Source organism: Ranitomeya imitator, chromosome 7 (assembly GCF_032444005.1).
Source record: "Ranitomeya imitator isolate aRanImi1 chromosome 7, aRanImi1.pri, whole genome shotgun sequence".
NCBI classification, from domain to species: domain Eukaryota; kingdom Metazoa; phylum Chordata; class Amphibia; order Anura; family Dendrobatidae; genus Ranitomeya; species Ranitomeya imitator.
Window position 1 is genome coordinate 153,535,979 of NC_091288.1, and position 17,121 is coordinate 153,553,099.

The window sequence follows — 17,121 nt, forward strand, 5'->3', positions numbered from 1 at the left end:
CTGCATGCCCATATAGACAGCTTAGGAGGGATGTTGCGAGGGGCAGCTTTTCAGTAAACCTTGTAATTACCAGATACTGCATTCAACATAGATTTGTTCCCTTTAATAAAGTACAGTCTCATGTAATTCCACTGATGACATGTATACTTTAGGCCTTATAATTCAAATTAGAAAGTTATTATACCATGATTAGAATCAAAACTAAAAGGAAATTTCAGTACAGAAAAAAACAAATGCAAATGTGTAATGTTTCCATCATAGTGCACAGTATAAGCACACATGGCAAAAGAACACATGTACAAGTTATAGAAGAGAGGAAGTCAATAGTTATTCATGATTAAAGCGCATACAAACAAATGGAGAAAGACATCCAGCTTGGTGCGCACTGCACCAAAAAGACGTCAGACAAGTGACGTGCCCCATGTTGAAATGTATGCAGATATTGCTTCTTTACGCCTTTACATAATCTGTGTTTGAGATGCCTGCTCCTCTAATTAATTTAATTTAATTAATTTAAAAAAAAAATATTTAGAATTGAGAGTCCTCAGTGGTTGATACCATTTAATGACTAACTGAAAAGATGGTAACAAATTGCAAGCTTTCGAGACTACTCAGGTCTCTTCATCAGGCAAAGACTAAAACAAATTCTGAAGAATCACATTTATACACAACATAGCACAGATCTACTGGCTAACACGGTACCAAGATATATATCTTTCCTGTACCATTTTTTAAATATTTAAAAAGAACCCATATTAAAATGTCTAACTCTGGTGACTTTTGCTTGTGTATTTGAGGCTAAAATATGTTGCAATTGGATTTCACAAAAAAAAAAAATAGCAATCTGCACAGGACAAGGGATGATCCGAAACATAAAATTAATTTTCATCATAAATGCCTATCTAACCCCTCAGTGAACAAGCCAATTTGAACCTTAAAATGGGTTATCCAGAACTGTCCAAAAAAATGTACCTAAGCACCAACAGGCAGGTAATTGTGACTTACCTGCCCGTTGTGCACGGCGCAGTTCTTCCTCGGCACAGACTGCTACAGTCGGGGATTCAGCTCCCTCTGCTGACACGACGAGGTGTGACTTCCGAAATCATTCTGATTGACAGCAGGATCCCCGCTGCCTAATGGGGGGGGGAGTCAGCTGTCAATCTGAACCTCATAAGTCCTGCCCCGTCGACAGAGGGTACAGGAAAATAATCCTCAGCTCTATGGATGCGGTGTCAGTAGAGGCATCTGAATCCCCGACAGTAGCACCTGTGACCACTCTGTGCCGGGGAAGAACGACACTGTCCACAACAAGCAGATAATTGAAACTTATCTGCCTTTACGTGTTTAACCCCTTTACCCCCAAGGGTGGTTTGCACGTTAATGACCGGGCCAATTTTTACAATTCTGACCACTGTCCCTTTATGAGGTTTTAACTCTGGAACGCTTCAACGGATCCCGGTGATTCCGACATTGTTTTCTCATGACGTACTTCATGATAGTGGTAACATTTCTTTGATATTACCTGCGTTTATTTATGAAAAAAATGGAAATTTGGCGAAAATTTCGCAATTTTCCAACTTTGAATTTTTATGCAATTAAATCACAGAGATAAGTCACACAAAATACTTAATAAGTAACATTTCCCACATGTCTACTTTACATAAGCACAATTTTGGAACCAAAATTTTTTTTGTTAGCGAGTTATAAGGGTTAAAAGTTGACCAGCAATTTAATTTTTACAACACCATTTTTATTTTAGGGACCACATCTCATTTGAAGTCATTTTTAGGGGTCTATATGATAGAAAATACCCAAGTGTGACACCATTCTAAAAACTGCACCCCTCAAGGTGCTCAAAACCACATTCAAGAAGTTATTAACCCTTCAGGTGTTTCACAGGAATTTTTGGAATGTTTAAATAAAAATGAACATTAACTTTTTTTCACAAAAAATTTACTTGAGCGGCAAGTTATTTTATTTTAACAAGGGTAACAGGAAAAAATGGACCCCAAAAGTTGTTGTACAATTTGTCCTGAGTACGCCGATACCCCATATGTGGGGGTACCCCACTGTTTGGGCGCAAGGGAGAGCTTGGAAGGGAAGGAGCGCCATTTGACTTTTCAATGCAAAATTGACAGGAATTGAGATGGGACGCCATGTTGCGTTTGGAGAGCCACTGATGTGCCTAAACATTGAAACCCCCCACAAGTGACACCATTTTGGAAAGTAGACCACCTAAGGAACTCATCTAGATGTTTTGTGAGAGCTTTGAACCCCCAAGTGTTTTACTACAGTTTATAACGCAGAGCAGTGAAACTTAAAAAGATTTTTTCCCGCCAAAATTATTTTTTAGCCCCCAGTTTTGTATTTTTCCAAGGGTAACAGTTGATATTGAACCCTAAAAGTTGTTGTCCAATTTGTTCAGAGTACGCGGATACCCAATATGTGGGGGGGAACTACCGTTTGGGCGCATGGCAGAGCTCGGAAGGGAAGGAGCGCCATTTGGAATGCAGACTTAGATGGATTGGTCTGCAGGCGTTATGTTGAATTTGCAGAGCCCCTCATGTAACTAAACAGTAGAAACACCCCACAAGTGACCTCATATTGGAAACTAGACACCCCAAGGAAGTTATCTAGATGTGTTGTGAGAACTTTGAACCCCCAAGTATTTCACTAGTTTATAACGCAGAGCCGTGAAAATAAAAAAATTCTTTTTTTCAACAAAAATTATATTTTAGCCCCCAGTTTTGTATTTTCCCAAGGGTAACAGGAGAAATTGGACCCCAAAAGTTGTTGTCCAATATGTCCGAGTACGCTGATACCCCATATGTTGGGGTAAACCCGTTTGGGCGCACGGGAGAGGTCGGAAGGGATGGAGCACTTTTACTTTTTCAACGCAGAATTGGCTGGAATTGAGATCAGACGCCATGTCGCGTTTGGAGAGCCCCTCATGTGCCTAATCAGTGGAAATCCCCCAATTCTAACAAACCCTAATCCAAACACACCCCTAACCCTAATCTCAACGGTAACCCTAACCACACCCCTAACCCTGACACACCCCTAACCCTAATGCAACTCTATTCCCAACCGTAAAAGTAATCCAAACCCTAACTTTAGCCCCAACCCTAACCCTGACTGTAGCCCTAATCCTAGCCCCAACCCTAATGGGAAAGTGGAAATAAATACATCTTTTTAATTTTTTAATTTTTCCCTAACTAAGGCGGTGATGAAGGAGGGTTTGATTTACTATTTATAGCGGGTTTTTTAGTGGATTTTTATGATTGGCAGCCGTCATACACTGAAAGACGCTTTTTATTGCAAAAAATATTTTTTGCCTTATCACATTTTGAGAGCTATAATTTTTCCATATTTGGGTCCACAGTCATGTGAGGTCTTGTTTTTTGCGGGACGAGTTGACGTTCTTATTGGTAACATTTTCGGGCACGTGACATTTTTTGATCGCTTTTTATTCCGATTTTTGTGAGGCAGAACGACCAAAAACCAGCTATTTATGAATTTCTTTTGGAGGGGGGTGTTTATACCGTTCTGCATTTGGTAAAATGGATAAAGCAGTTTTATTCTTCGGTTCTGGTCCAAGTGTGGTCTGAATCCTTTATTGAAAAATATAAAACGACACCGTCATCTTCACGGCTCGGGGCATCAAAACAGAGAAGGAGGTGAGCAGGATGTGATGACGGCCGTTTCGCGCCTACAATAGCGCTTCCACGGGTCTAAGGTGCAGGGGAGTGACGCCGACATAAATAGGTAGGTAAGAGAAAACACCCTCCCTCCCTCTCATCCCACGCCCCTTACCTCCGGCACCTAAAGACAAAATACAACATGTGTCAAACATAAAATATATTAAAAACCGGAACCAAATCCGGATTATATCCACCACCTTGTGTCAGCTCTCAAATAAAAACTTCATAAAACATCCGGGATGACTGTGTGAATACAAAAATTCCATATATATCCACCCTCCCCACCCCCAACGCAGCATGCAGTACACACCTTCACTTATGTTTATCATATATACTTATTTGCCGCAGAGTCATACTGCAACAGAGAGAACATACCTGGTTCGTCAAAACATACCAGTGTAGTTCGTCAGAACACCAATATATACCCAAGTACAGAGGTCAAGATCACGACCGACCTTTATAAGATGTGGACAGATGTGATCGTGCGACCAGCAGATAAAGGAGGTAAGGTGGTGCTGTTACCCAGGGAGGCTTATCTATTAGAGGCAACACGGCAACTGTCGGATGTAGACACATATAAGAAGCTCTCTGGGGTACTGACCAATAAGTACCCCGTCACTTCAAGCTTTTCCATGGATGCGACTCATCCCTTCTTAAGGTAAATGGGATTGATAGAATTATCATAGGGACCCGGGGTGGGGACTGGAAAAAACGGCTGGCACAGAGAGAAATACAGTGGATCTGTAAACTAGACACTGTGTCCCCTAAGGGCTTAAATGACGCCCTGAGTATTGTGCCTTTTTTGTAATTAGTTTCTCCCATATTGTTATTTGTTATGCTTTTAATGGTTTTCAATCTTTGTTTCTTATTTCTCTTTCTTATTTTTTGTCTTTGTTTTTAGCTATTTCGCTGTTTGACATGAAACCTATGGACTACATATGCCCGTCTTAGAATTTCTGCGTTAGCTGCTACATATGGATCAATCTCTTTTTTCCACATTATACTATGTCCTTGTTTATATACATATTGTCTGTTCTCTTTATTTTATTGTTTATTATTCTTTTGTATTATCATTGGACTTTGTATATATTGTTTTGCACATATTAGTCCGCTGAGGACATGGCGGTATGTTCTTATACATATTATTGTGATACACTTATGCACTTCACAATATAAACTTGCCCCTCTTTGGGAGGTATCCTAACTTCACTTTTATATATCTACTTGGATTTTGACCCGCTCCCTTACTTTTGGTCATCTTATCTGGGTCTCTGACTTAGGCTTAAGGTACCTTCACACTAGACGATATCGCTAGCGATCCGTGACGTTGCAGCGTCCTGGCTAGCGATATCGTCCAGTGTGACAGGCAGCAGCGATCAGGCCCCTGCTGTGATGTCGCTGGTCGGGGAAGAAAGTCCAGAACTTTATTTGGTCGCTGGCTCTCCCGCTGACATCGCTGAATCGGCGTGTGTGAAGCCGATTCAGCGATGTCTTCGCTGGTAACCAGGGTAAACATCGGGTTACTAAGCGCAGGGCCGCGCTTAGTAACCCGATGTTTACCCTGGTTACCATCGTTAAAGTAAAAAAAACAACCGCTACATACTTACCTACCGCTGTCTGTCCCCGGCGCTGTGCTTCTCTGCTCTGGCTGTGAGCGCCGGCCAGCCGGAAAGCACAGCGGTGACGTCACCTCGCTCTGCTTTCCGGCCGCTGTGCTCACAGCCAGAGCAGAGAAGCCCAGCGCCGGGGACAGACAGCGGTAGGTAAGTATGTAGTGGTTGTTTTTTTTACTTTTAGGATGGTAACCAGGGTAAACATCGGGTTACTAAGCGTGGCCCTGCGCTTAGTAACCTGATGTTTACCCTGGTTACCGGCATCGTTGGTCGCTGGAGAGCTGTCTGTGTGACAGCTCTCCAGCGACCAAACAGCGACGCTGCAGCGATCCGGATCGTTGTCGGTATCGCTGCAGCGTCGCTTAGTGTGACGGTACCTTTAGGTGTTGGGGCTCTGTATTCTGACTGTAATCTCCGGTCATGTGACGCGCTCCATGGAGACGTGTCCCTGATCTCCAGGAGATGACGGCAGCATTTGGTAACTCAGTCTCGCCATCTATTTGCTGATTTGCACGATGCACTTTCTTTGATTGGTCCTTATGGCTATATAATGCGATGCGATGGGCTTACCTTCAGTCTCCCTCGTCAAAGCTGAAGCGAAACGCGCGTTGGGCCATGCGGGCTTATCATCAGGGTATGTCTGACCATGGAAACATTTCACATGATTACATTTTGGTGCACTTTGTAACTATTTGATTTTACCTATATCTTTGTTTCCCTCCTTTATTTATTGTGCACGGCACTTTACTATATTTATTTTGAGGGTATATTATCTATTTATCTATAAAGCCTACCTATACACAGTGTTCACTTTAAATTGGATACTTTCCTAACATATGCACTTTATATTGAATTATTAACACGCAGTGCAATGCGATTTATTTGGTGCACTTTAGAGGTAATTACGGTATTTATTTATTTAGATTTTTCTGGGTAAATTTGACTTTTTTGTCACTGCATTTATTTTTTGAGTATTTATTTGTAATATCAACTCTGCTACATGCACGATGTTCACTTTATCCCTTACTTTTCCATATGGAATATACTATGAAATGTGAACAGTGCAATATAAGCAAAATTACCTCAATTTTTGATCATTTATGGTGAGATTTCCATGCTCGTTACATTAACTGATTTCCTTGGAAATTAATTATTCAAAATTTATTGACATGCCCTTGTATGATAACCTGCATTCTACTGCCACCTGGTGGTCCTTTCCTGAATTTTAAACTGTTATTATTGTGTTTATAATAAAATTTATATTTTAAAGGGAACCTGTCATCCCGAAAATCGCGGGTGAGGTAAGCCCACCGGCATCAGGGGCTTATCTGCAGCATTCTGTAATGCTGTAGATAAGCCCCCGATGTTACCTGAAAAAGGAGAAAAAGACGTTAGATTATACTCACCCAGGTGTGGTCCCGCTGCTGGTCAGGTCAGATGGGCGTCTCCGGTCCGCTCCGGCGCCTCCTATCTTCTTTCCATGACGTCCTCTTCTGATCTTCAGCCACGGCTCCGGCGCAGGCGTACTTTGCTCTGCCCTGTTGAGGGCAGACAAAGTACTGCAGTGCGCAGGCGCCGGGCCTCTGACCTTTCCGGCGCCTGCGCACTGCAGTACTATCCTCTGCCCTCAAGAGGGCAGAGCAAAGTATCAGAAGAGGACGTCATGGAAAGAAGATAGGAGGCGCCGGAGCGGACCGGAGACGCCCATCCGACCTGACCAGCAGCGGGACCACACCTGGGTGAGTATAATATAACGTCTTTTTCTCCTTTTTCAGGTAACATTGGGGGCTTATCTACAGCATTACAGAATGCTGCAGATAAGCCCCTGATGCCGGTGGGATTACCTCACCCGCGATTTTCGGGGTGACCGGTTCCCTTTAATCTCAAATCATTGGTTGTGGTTTCATATCTATAGGTGTTATGTATTTATGAGAATGAAAGAGGAATCCAGCTCAGGAAAGTATATAAAATCAAAAGTTTTCATTCCAAATTATTTTAAAAAAGAGGAAACACTGCATGTCAAAAATCAGCAATATCCAATAAACGGAAGGAAGACCATGATACAGCTGTATCATGGTCTTCCTTCCGTTTATTGGATATTGCTGATTTTTGACATGCAGTGTTTCCTCTTTTTTAAAATAATTTGGAATAAAAACTTTTGATTTTATATACTTTCCTGAGCTGGATTCCTCTTTCATTCTCATCGTTTCCAGAGAGCCTTGGCAGAAGCTCTTTCCGTGCTCGGACTGAATAAATCCCATGGAGATTACTCAAAAAGGGTGAGCTGAAATTTTGTGTGTGTTATGTATTTATACAGATACACGACCACACATATAGTTGTTTATTTGGTTGATTAATTATTTATTGTCAGGTGACATCAAGCCCACAGCTTAGTAATGGAGAAGCGTATATAAGACACCTATCCATTACTAATCCTATAGTTGAATTGTAAATAAAGACACAGCAAGAATAAAGTTCTTTCTTAATCTTAAACTATACTTACCGAACGCATAATCCTCGAATCCTTCGTCTCCTGCAACAAAAAGAAAATAAACCACAAACATTCCTCACCTGTCCGCCGAGATGATAATCCATAATGTCCCACGACGATCCTGATCACTTTGAGAGCAGCTCTCAAAGACAGCCGGCGATACACTGACAGGAGGTGGATCACTGCGCCGCCGAGAGTATACTTTTTTTTTATTTTTATGTGAATAAGTATGTAATGTAACTTTAAAAAAAAAAAAAAAAAGCACAGGTACCTGCAGATGATACTACTCTTCCATCAGACATAGGCCAATTGGAGCAGTAGTGTCATCGGTCTGCGTCTGCTTTTTTACTGCAGGTCACCGCTGCAGGTCACAGTGAGCTGCAGAGTCACGCTGACATCTGCCAGCATGATCCCACAGTGCAGCATTACCGCAGGTGACAGTCACAGCTGTGGGGTCACGCTGACATGTGACAGCATGACCCCCGCAGCTCCTGTTATCGCACGCACTGAGCTGTGTGTGCAATGTGGAAAGACATGCAGGGGGAGAGGACTGCATAGGAGGGAGAGCGACCCTGGGGGAGAGAGACATGCAGGGGGAGAGGAGGGAGAGCGACCCTGGGGGAGAGAGACATGCAGGGGGGAGAGGCATGCAGGGGGAGAGGAGTGCAAAGGAGCGAGATCGACCCATGGGGAGAGACATGCAGGGGGGAGAGGAGGGAGAGCGACCCTGGGGGAGAGAGACATGCAGGGGGAGAGGAGGGAGAGCGACCCTGGGGGAGAGAGACATGCAGGGGGAGAGGAGGGAGAGCGACCCTGGGGGAGAGAGACATGCAGGGGGGAGAGAGGCATGCAGGGGGAGAGGAGTGCAAAGGAGCGAGATCGACCCATGGGGAGAGACATGCAGGGGGGAGAGGAGGGAGAGCGACCCTGGGGAGTGAGACATGCAGGGGGGAGAGAGGAGGGAGAGCGACCCTGGGGAGTGAGACATGCAGGGGGGAGAGGAGTGCATAGGAGGGAGAGCGACCCATGTGGAGTGAGACGTGCAGGGGGAGAGGAGTGAATAGAAGCAAGAGCCAACAGGCACAGGGGGATGGAGAGCACACATGGGGAGAGAGACAGCACCCATATGGAGAGAGAGTCACCTCCAGGGTCACAGAAGGAGATATATGGGAGAAGGAACAGGGTGACTGCAGTACAGAGTATTTCAGGAGAGCAGTGTGCTGGTCTATGGGGGGGTCATAAAGGAGATACTGTATATGGGGAAGGAGCAGGGTGACTGCAGCACAGTATTTCAGGAGAGCAGTGTGCTGGTCTATGGGGGGGTCACAGAGGAGATATATGGGGGAAGGAGCAGGGTGACTGCAGCACAGTGTATTTCAGGAGAGCAGTGTGCTGGTCTATGGGGGGTCACAGAGGAGATATATGGGGGAAGGAGCATGGTGACTGCAGCACAGTGTATTTCAGGAGAGCAGTGTGCTGGTCTATGGGGGGGTCACAGAGGAGATACATGGGGGAAGGAGCAGGGTGACTGCAGCACAGTGTATTTCAGGAGAGCAGTGTGCTGGTCTATGGGGGGTCACAGAGGAGATATATGGGGGAAGGAGCAGGGTGACTGCAGCACAGTGTATTTCAGGAGAGCAGTGTGCTGGTCTATGGGGGGTCACAGAGGAGATACATGGGGGAAGGAGCAGGGTGACTGCAGCACAGTGTATTTCAGGAGAGCAGTGTGCTGGTCTATGGGGGGTCACAGAGGAGATATATGGGGGAAGGAGCAGGGTGACTGCAGCACAGTGTATTTCAGGAGAGCAGTGTGCTGGTCTATGGGGGGGGTCACAGAGGAGATATATGGGGGAAGGAGCAGGGTGACTGCAGCACAGTGTATTTCAGGAGAGCAGTGTGCTGGTCTATGGGGGGGTCACAGAGGAGATATATGGGGGAAGGAGCAGGGTGACTGCAGCACAGTGTATTAGGGGAGAGCAGTGTGCTGGTCTATGGGGGGTCACAGAGGAGATATATGGGGGAAGGAGCAGGGTGACTGCAGCACAGTGTATTTCAGGAGAGCAGTGTGCTGGTCTATGGGGGGGGGGTCACAGAGGAGATATATGGGGGAAGGAGCAGGGTGACAGGATAGCAGTGTGCTGGTCTATGGGATATCACAGAGGAGATATATGGGGGAAGGCTATATGATCCCTGCTGTGGGCATTCTACTTCTCTCCCATTTTGTGAATAACATTCTTGCCATCCCCCTTCCCCCACCTTATTCCTTGTCCTGTCAGCTGTCCTGCTCTCTCCAGGTGTCACCTCTTCTCTCTGCAGGCGGTGAATGCAGCTTACCGGAGATCACAGGGACTGTGTGTGAGGGGGAGGCGGAGACAGAGCAGGAGGAGCACACAGGGCAGCATGTGAGGAGCAGAAGATGTCTGCCCAGGACCTGCAGTGCAGGGCCTGGAGTACTGAGGAGCAGGGAGATAAAGCACCCGCACTCCCCACTCTCCGGCTCCAGTGAGCGCTTCTGTCCTGCGATAGAGGGTAAGTGGAGCTGGGCAGATAGCACTGGGCTATAATAAAATGGCGGCCAGTCACACCTACAGCAGTGAATTGTGCGGCCCACAGAGGCATGCCCAGCTCACTGCTAATGCGGCTGCAATGTTAAAGATAGGAGATAATAGACCGCCGCTGACCCTATGTCCATGGGATGCGTATTCTGACACTGATAGTGTCGTGCTACTGCTGTGAAAACAAGATGTCAGCCCTCAGTGCCTTCTTTAAACTCACATAACACACAAAATATGTTTCACATGCATTCAAAATTTGATTATAACATTATAACAGCATGTTATGCTACATTACAGTGATTTACTAATGATCTACAAACGTGGTACCTTCCCTTTAAAGGGAACCTGCCACCTGAATTTGACGGGACCGGTTTTCGGTCATATGGGCGGAGTTTTCAGGTGTTTGATTCACCCTTTCCTTAGCCGCTGGCTGCATGCTGGCCGCAACATAGGATTGAAGTTCATTCTCTGTCCTCTGTAGTACACGCCTGCTGCATAGGCAGCATCAATACACTTGTCAAACACTATGTTTGACAATTGTGACCAACCTGTCAATCAGTTTTCCAAACGATGCTACAGCTAATTACGCTTGCAAGATGCTAGTGTTTAGCAGGAATACGCATGCCAATTCTGCAACCTGTGCACTTAGCCTAAAAGACACTTTTTATTGCAAAAAATAGTTTTTTCATCACCACATTTTGGGAGCTATAATTTTTCTATATTTTGGTCCACAGAGTCATGTGAGGTCTTGTTTTTTGCGGGACGAGTTGACATCTTTATTGGTACCATTTTCAGGCACATGACATTTTTTGAACGCTTTTTATTCCAATTTTTAGGGGGCAGTATGAACAAAAACCTGCAAATCATGAATCTATTTTTTTTTTGGGGGGGGGGGGGGAGCCTTTATACGGTTCCATGTGTGGTAAAATTGATAAAGCAGTTTTATTCTTCGGGTTAGTACGATTACAGCGATACCTCCTTTATATTTTTTTTTTTAATGTTTTGGAGCTTTTATACAATAAAAACTATTTTATATAAAAATTAATTTTGCATCGCTTTATTCTGAGAGCTATACCTTCTTTTTCCGCTGATGGATCTGTATGGCTGATTGTTTTTTGCGGGACTAGATGACATTTTCAGTGGTACCATGTTTATTTATATCGGTCTTTTTGATCGCGTGTTATTCCCCTTTTTGTTCGGCGGTATGATGATAAAGAATTGTTTTTTGCCTTTTTTTATGGTGTTCACTAAAGGGGTTAACTAGTGGGACAGTTTTATCGGTCGAGTCATTACGGACGCAGTGATAGTAAATGTGTGTACTTTTATTGGTTTAGATTTTTTCATTCAAATATTTATTTATTGATAGAATTATGTTTGTTTTTTTTTTGTAATATTTTTACAATTTAAAAAAAAGAAAAATATTATTTCATTCTAAGTTTTACACTGTGCCCCACTATGGGACAATCATTTTGTGCATGCTGATCGCTTCTACAGCATGCAGATGAAGCAGCATCTGCATGCTATAGAAACGGTCAGCACTGCAACCCATGCACACTGACCTGACTGACTTCCTGATCATCACTGAGCATGACAGGAAGTCTCAGCTCTGGAGACTCGGATGTGGTCATGATGACATCAGGTCTCCATGGCAGCGATTGGGACGGCGGGGTCTCCGATCCAAAGGCAGAGGGGCTGTCAGCCCCTGTGCGCGCTCTGGAACGCTGCAATCTTGTTTGATCGCAGTGTTTCGGGGGTTAAAGTGCCGGGAGCGGTCTGTCACCGCTCCTCGCACTTAGTGCCGGGTGTCAGCTGTGAGAATCAGCCGACACCCGGCCGAACACAACCCGTGTGCGCAGCCAATCGGCGATGACATACTATCCCGTCCATGGTCAGACGGGCCCAGGGCACATGGACGGGATAGTACGTCCAATGTCAGAAAGGGATTCAAATGTGTGTTTGACAGGTTTTTTTTTTATGCATTATGATGCCCAGTCATTAGAATGGGTGAAAAAGGCTGCCAAAACGCTGAAAAAAAAAAAATTCAACGTGTGCATGAGATCTCAAAAATCTCCTTTGCTTTGCTTGGGATAGTAAAATGTGTTTTTTTTTTGTTTTTTTTTGCAAAAACAGAAAAATGCGATGAATGTACTCTAAAGCGGTACCTAGAAAATCACTCAAGTGGAGACTGCAGGCAGCCAAAAAGTGAGCGCTTACAACAAGGGAGCACAGTCTATTTTTTGGTCCAAGGAGCACTGTGCCAGATCTAGCCAACACCTTGGTTGCAATAATACCTCACTACATCATTATCTAATAGGTGCCAATTTCATTTTAAGGGATTCCATTTATCAAGAGGACAGAGGTCCTCTTCTCTCCCATTCACAACCCAGAAAACCAAAGACCACGGCTCCAGCCTTCTCCATTGTAGTTAATGCGAGATGCTAGCAGAGTTCAGGGTTTCCGTTCTCCCATAAACTACAATGATTATGTTAGCACTAGGCATCCCCTTCTTTCATTCATTACCTGGATGATGCCTTGGTGACACACAGGGCCACATTACTGATCCCTACAGTACTACCTGACACTCCTCTACTCCCCAACAAGGAAAATACATATGAGCAGCCCCCAGACACTGGCCGGCATCTCTGTGACCATGGAAAGGTATGGAGGGCTGCATGCGGCCTAGGGGCTGCAGATAAAGGCAGGGGTGCACTAAGTGTCTCTCCAATTCCAATCTCTGACCTGGGGCATAAAACGCTTGCACACTGGGTGGTAAATTCGGTGGAATACCGTACGTTTAATATGTCTTACCGTCGTCTAGATGTGCACTAGTTTTCCTCCCCAAACTACGGTGATTTAGGAAGGAGTCCAGAACGGGAGGAACAGTATAATGGCCTACTCCGGTGATCTGGAGCAGAGACCCCTCCTACAGCTATAAAGATATATTAAGAGCACAGAAATGATGAGCACACAAGCCGTTCAGAAAGGACTCGGTACTAGGTTTTATATAATCTCACGGAATAATCATTGCGTAGGTCATTATTAACCAAGATGTCTCATAAGACACAAATAAGCTGCTGTATTCAGCTGTCAGGTACCTACCTCCTGAAAGAGTGTTGACATTTCACAAACCAAGCAAGAGTTTGGGCTTTGCATTTCACATTTGTGACGGTCAGAAAGGAAAAAGTCTCGCAGCAGAGGAGTGTGGGTGAGTGCCTGGACAATACAGTTCATAAAACACGTGTTCCCAAGATTGATTAAACCTCGCAAACCTAATGGAGATTAATAGAAAATCTGTCAGAAAGGTAATAGGTAAATTACACAAAAATATATCTAGACGACAGTAGACTGTCAAAAACCAGTGAAGCCACATGGGTAACATGTGCCTACCCATAAAGTGCATTTATCATAGACATGTTACCTACATGGTCTCCAAAACCATCTCTGGCTATTGTTGCATTCAGGGCAAAAGCAGGACTCATTGCTGAAGAGGACAGACATCCATTCTAGCCTCCATTTCAGTCTCACACTGCACCACGATAGCCTGAGCTCAGTTGGGTGAGGTCAAAGACGAAACCTTCATGAGGGAAGGTCACAACTGTCCTGCTGCTGGAATAACGTGGGGTAGAGCACTATTCGGAAGCCAGACCCCTCTAGTCTTCACGCCAGGTACACTAACTGCTTGGTGGTCTTTGGAAACAGTGGTAGGGCCTTTTCTCCAAAGTGTCCAATGAAGAGTTTTTCAACACAACAGCAGCACGCATGTTGCTTTTGGTACCGAGGTCCTACATGTGCTTCCATGGCCAGTAGCATCTCCAGACTCGTCTCGCATTGGGTTCATTTGGGACATCAGAGGCCAGTAATTGCAGAGGGAGCTGCCGGAAGCAGATCTTGATGATTTGCTGCCCAAGTGCATTCAGTGTGCAGAATACTCAGACAACCATTAATAATCTCATTGTTAGCAGCCAAGGCAACTAGGTGCAAGGATTTCTGCACATGCCGTTAACACGCAATAATGAATAGAGAGGTTTTGAAAATGTTGCTTCCATTTTATCATTTTCATATGATTATCCTGTGATTTCCGTAATTCCGTGACTTTTCCTTACTGGTGTTGAAATGTCAATGTTGAGAAGAGTAGTTTTATATTAGTAGTCTCTCCAAATAATTTACAGATGAGAAAATGACCGCCTGACCATCTATCTCATGCTTTGGACTTTAATACCCAGTTATGAAGGGGCTGATACAACAGGACTGACACATTAATACGTCTCCTGGGTGAGATGCCCAAAACTCATTAAAGGGAACCTGTCACCCCGAAAATCGCGGGTGAGGTAATCCCACCGGCATCAGGGGCTTATCTGCAGCATTCTATAATGCTGTAGATAAGCCCCCGATGTTACCTGAAAAAGGAGAAAAAGACGTTAGATTATACTCACCCAGGGGCGGTCCCGCTGCTGGTCTGGTCAGATGGGCGTCTCCGGTCCGCTGCGGCGCCTCCTATCTTCTTTCCATGACGTCCTCTTCTGATCTTCGGCCACGGCTCCGGCGCAGGCGTACTTTGCTCTGCCCTGTTGAGGGCAGACAAAGTACTGCAGTGCGCAGGCGCCGAGCCTCTGACCTTTCCGGCGCCTGCGCACTGCTGTACTATCCTCTGCCCTCAACAGGGCAGAGCAAAGTACGCCTGCGCCGGAGCCGTGGCTGAAGATCAGAAGAGGACGTCATGGAAAGAAGATGGGAGGCGACGCAGCGGACCGGAGACGCCCATCTGACCAGACCAGCAGCGGGACCGCCCCTGGGTGAGTATAATCTAACGTCTTTTTCTCCTTTTTCAGGTAACATCGGGGGCTTATCTACAGCATTATAGAATGCTGCAGATAAGCCCCTGATGCCGGTGGGATTACCTCACCCCCGATTTTCGGGGTGACAGGTTCCCTTTAAAGAGGTCGGTGCACCAGAATCGGAGATGTACACTAGCTGTGAGCTGGAAAACATTTCTGATATAATCCTGCCACTCCCTGGAACCATCTAAGCTCCATCAATGTCGCAGGCTAGTGTCAGGTCACCAAGTTACAAAAATTTGTGACTTTACACACCATAAAAGTGAAGTAAAATGAATGATTTTTCTTCCTGTAAGTTTCACGTGCAACAATCCACCCACCCACTTAAAAAAAACAAACAAAAATAAACCAAGTATTAGAACTTCACTCCTCTGCCTACCGATGGTGCAGTTTGTGGTTATTTTCCTTCTCTTAGGGTTATGTCGTAACAGCTCTAGCTCCCTCTTTGTTGGCTCCCAGGTTGAATACTTTTCTCCAACACCTAAAACATACAAAGCACACATTACAGGTAAGAGACACTGGCAACAAGTTCTACAACTTTGCAAGAATCGCGAAGATTCACATCTGTATCAAAACTGTCTGCAGCCCCCACTGCAGATTTAGTCATCTCATAGGAAGGAAAACTCGCAGGACTATTTTCCTCTGAAAACTATGAGCACGGCGACAGAACCCATTGAGTCAAGGAGGATCATCAGTTGGCACTAGTCTTCTTCATGCAACAGATCTGGCACCACTTTGTGGTTGCCACTTATAATGAAGCCCATAAAGCATGATGTGAACAAAGCCCCAAAAATACTACGTACAACAGCACTAAAAAAGCAGACAAAAGACTGTGTGTTAGTATATTTCAACATATTTAGCAGTATAGTATCAGATAGACGGCTCAGTATTGTGCAATACATGCCTTACATCTAGAGTTGAGTGAATTTTTCAAAATTCGGTTCCGATTACGATCAGCGGCGAATATTGTTTTTGCAATACTCACCGAATGTCATTGGAGTCAATGGGAGTAGAAATTACTGAATATGTTTGGAACTGATCACCAAACACAAATTTGGCACAAATCAGGTACCAATATGGCACAAATATGGTAAAATCAGATTTGGCAACAGATTCCGAACAAATTCAATCAACTATTTACAGACCCCCAATACACACAGAAATGTTGACAAGACCTTCCCACAAATACAAGTGCTTCTCACAAAATTAGAATATCATCAAAAGTTCATTTCAGTTCTTCAATACAGTGAAACTCATTATATAGAGTCGTTATAGAGCGATCTATTTCAAGTGTTTATTTCTGTTAATGATTATGGCTTACAGCCAACGAAAACCCAAAAGTAATTATCTCAGTAAATTAGAATAAACAAAAAACACCTGCAAGAGCTTCCTAAGCATTTAAAAAGGTCCCTTAGTCTGTTCAGTAGGCTCCACAATCATGGGGAAGACTGCTGACTTGACAGACGTCCAGAAGGCAATCATTGACACACTCCACAAGGAGAGGAAGCCACAAAAGGTCATTGGTAAAGAAGTTGGCTGTTCACAGAGTGCTGTATCCAAGCACATTAATGGAAAGTTGAGTGGAAGGAATAAGTGCGGTAGAAAAAGGTGCACAAGCAACTGGAATAACCACAGCCTTTAAAGGATTGTTAAGAAAACGCCATTCAAAAATTTGGGGGAGATTCACAAGGAGTGGACTGCTGCTGGAGTCATTGTTTCAAGAGCCACCACACACAGATGTATCCAGGACATTGGCTACAAGTGTCACATTCCTTGTGTCAAGCCACTCATGGCCAATAGACAATGCCAGAAGCGTCTCACCTGGGCCAAGGAGAAAAAGAACTGTTGTCAGTGGTCCAAGGTGTTGTTTTCATATTAAAGTAAATTTTGCATTTCATTTTGAAATCAAGGTCACAGAGTCTGGAG

General features: G+C 44.6%; 1 protein-coding gene across 5 annotated transcripts in view; it reads right to left on the reverse strand.

Annotated features, from left to right (window-relative positions):
• Positions 1–17,121, reverse strand: part of USP22 (ubiquitin specific peptidase 22) — a 119,920-nt gene that overhangs the window by 50,241 nt on the left and 52,558 nt on the right. For all 5 annotated transcript variants that reach the window (XM_069733920.1, XM_069733916.1, XM_069733917.1 and 2 more), the window contains 2 exons: positions 15,575–15,676; positions 13,460–13,629 (listed from right to left, as the gene is read on the reverse strand). In XM_069733920.1, coding sequence (XP_069590021.1) covers positions 13,460–13,629; positions 15,575–15,676 — 272 coding nt within the window. The remainder of the gene's footprint in view (positions 1–13,459; positions 13,630–15,574; positions 15,677–17,121) is intronic.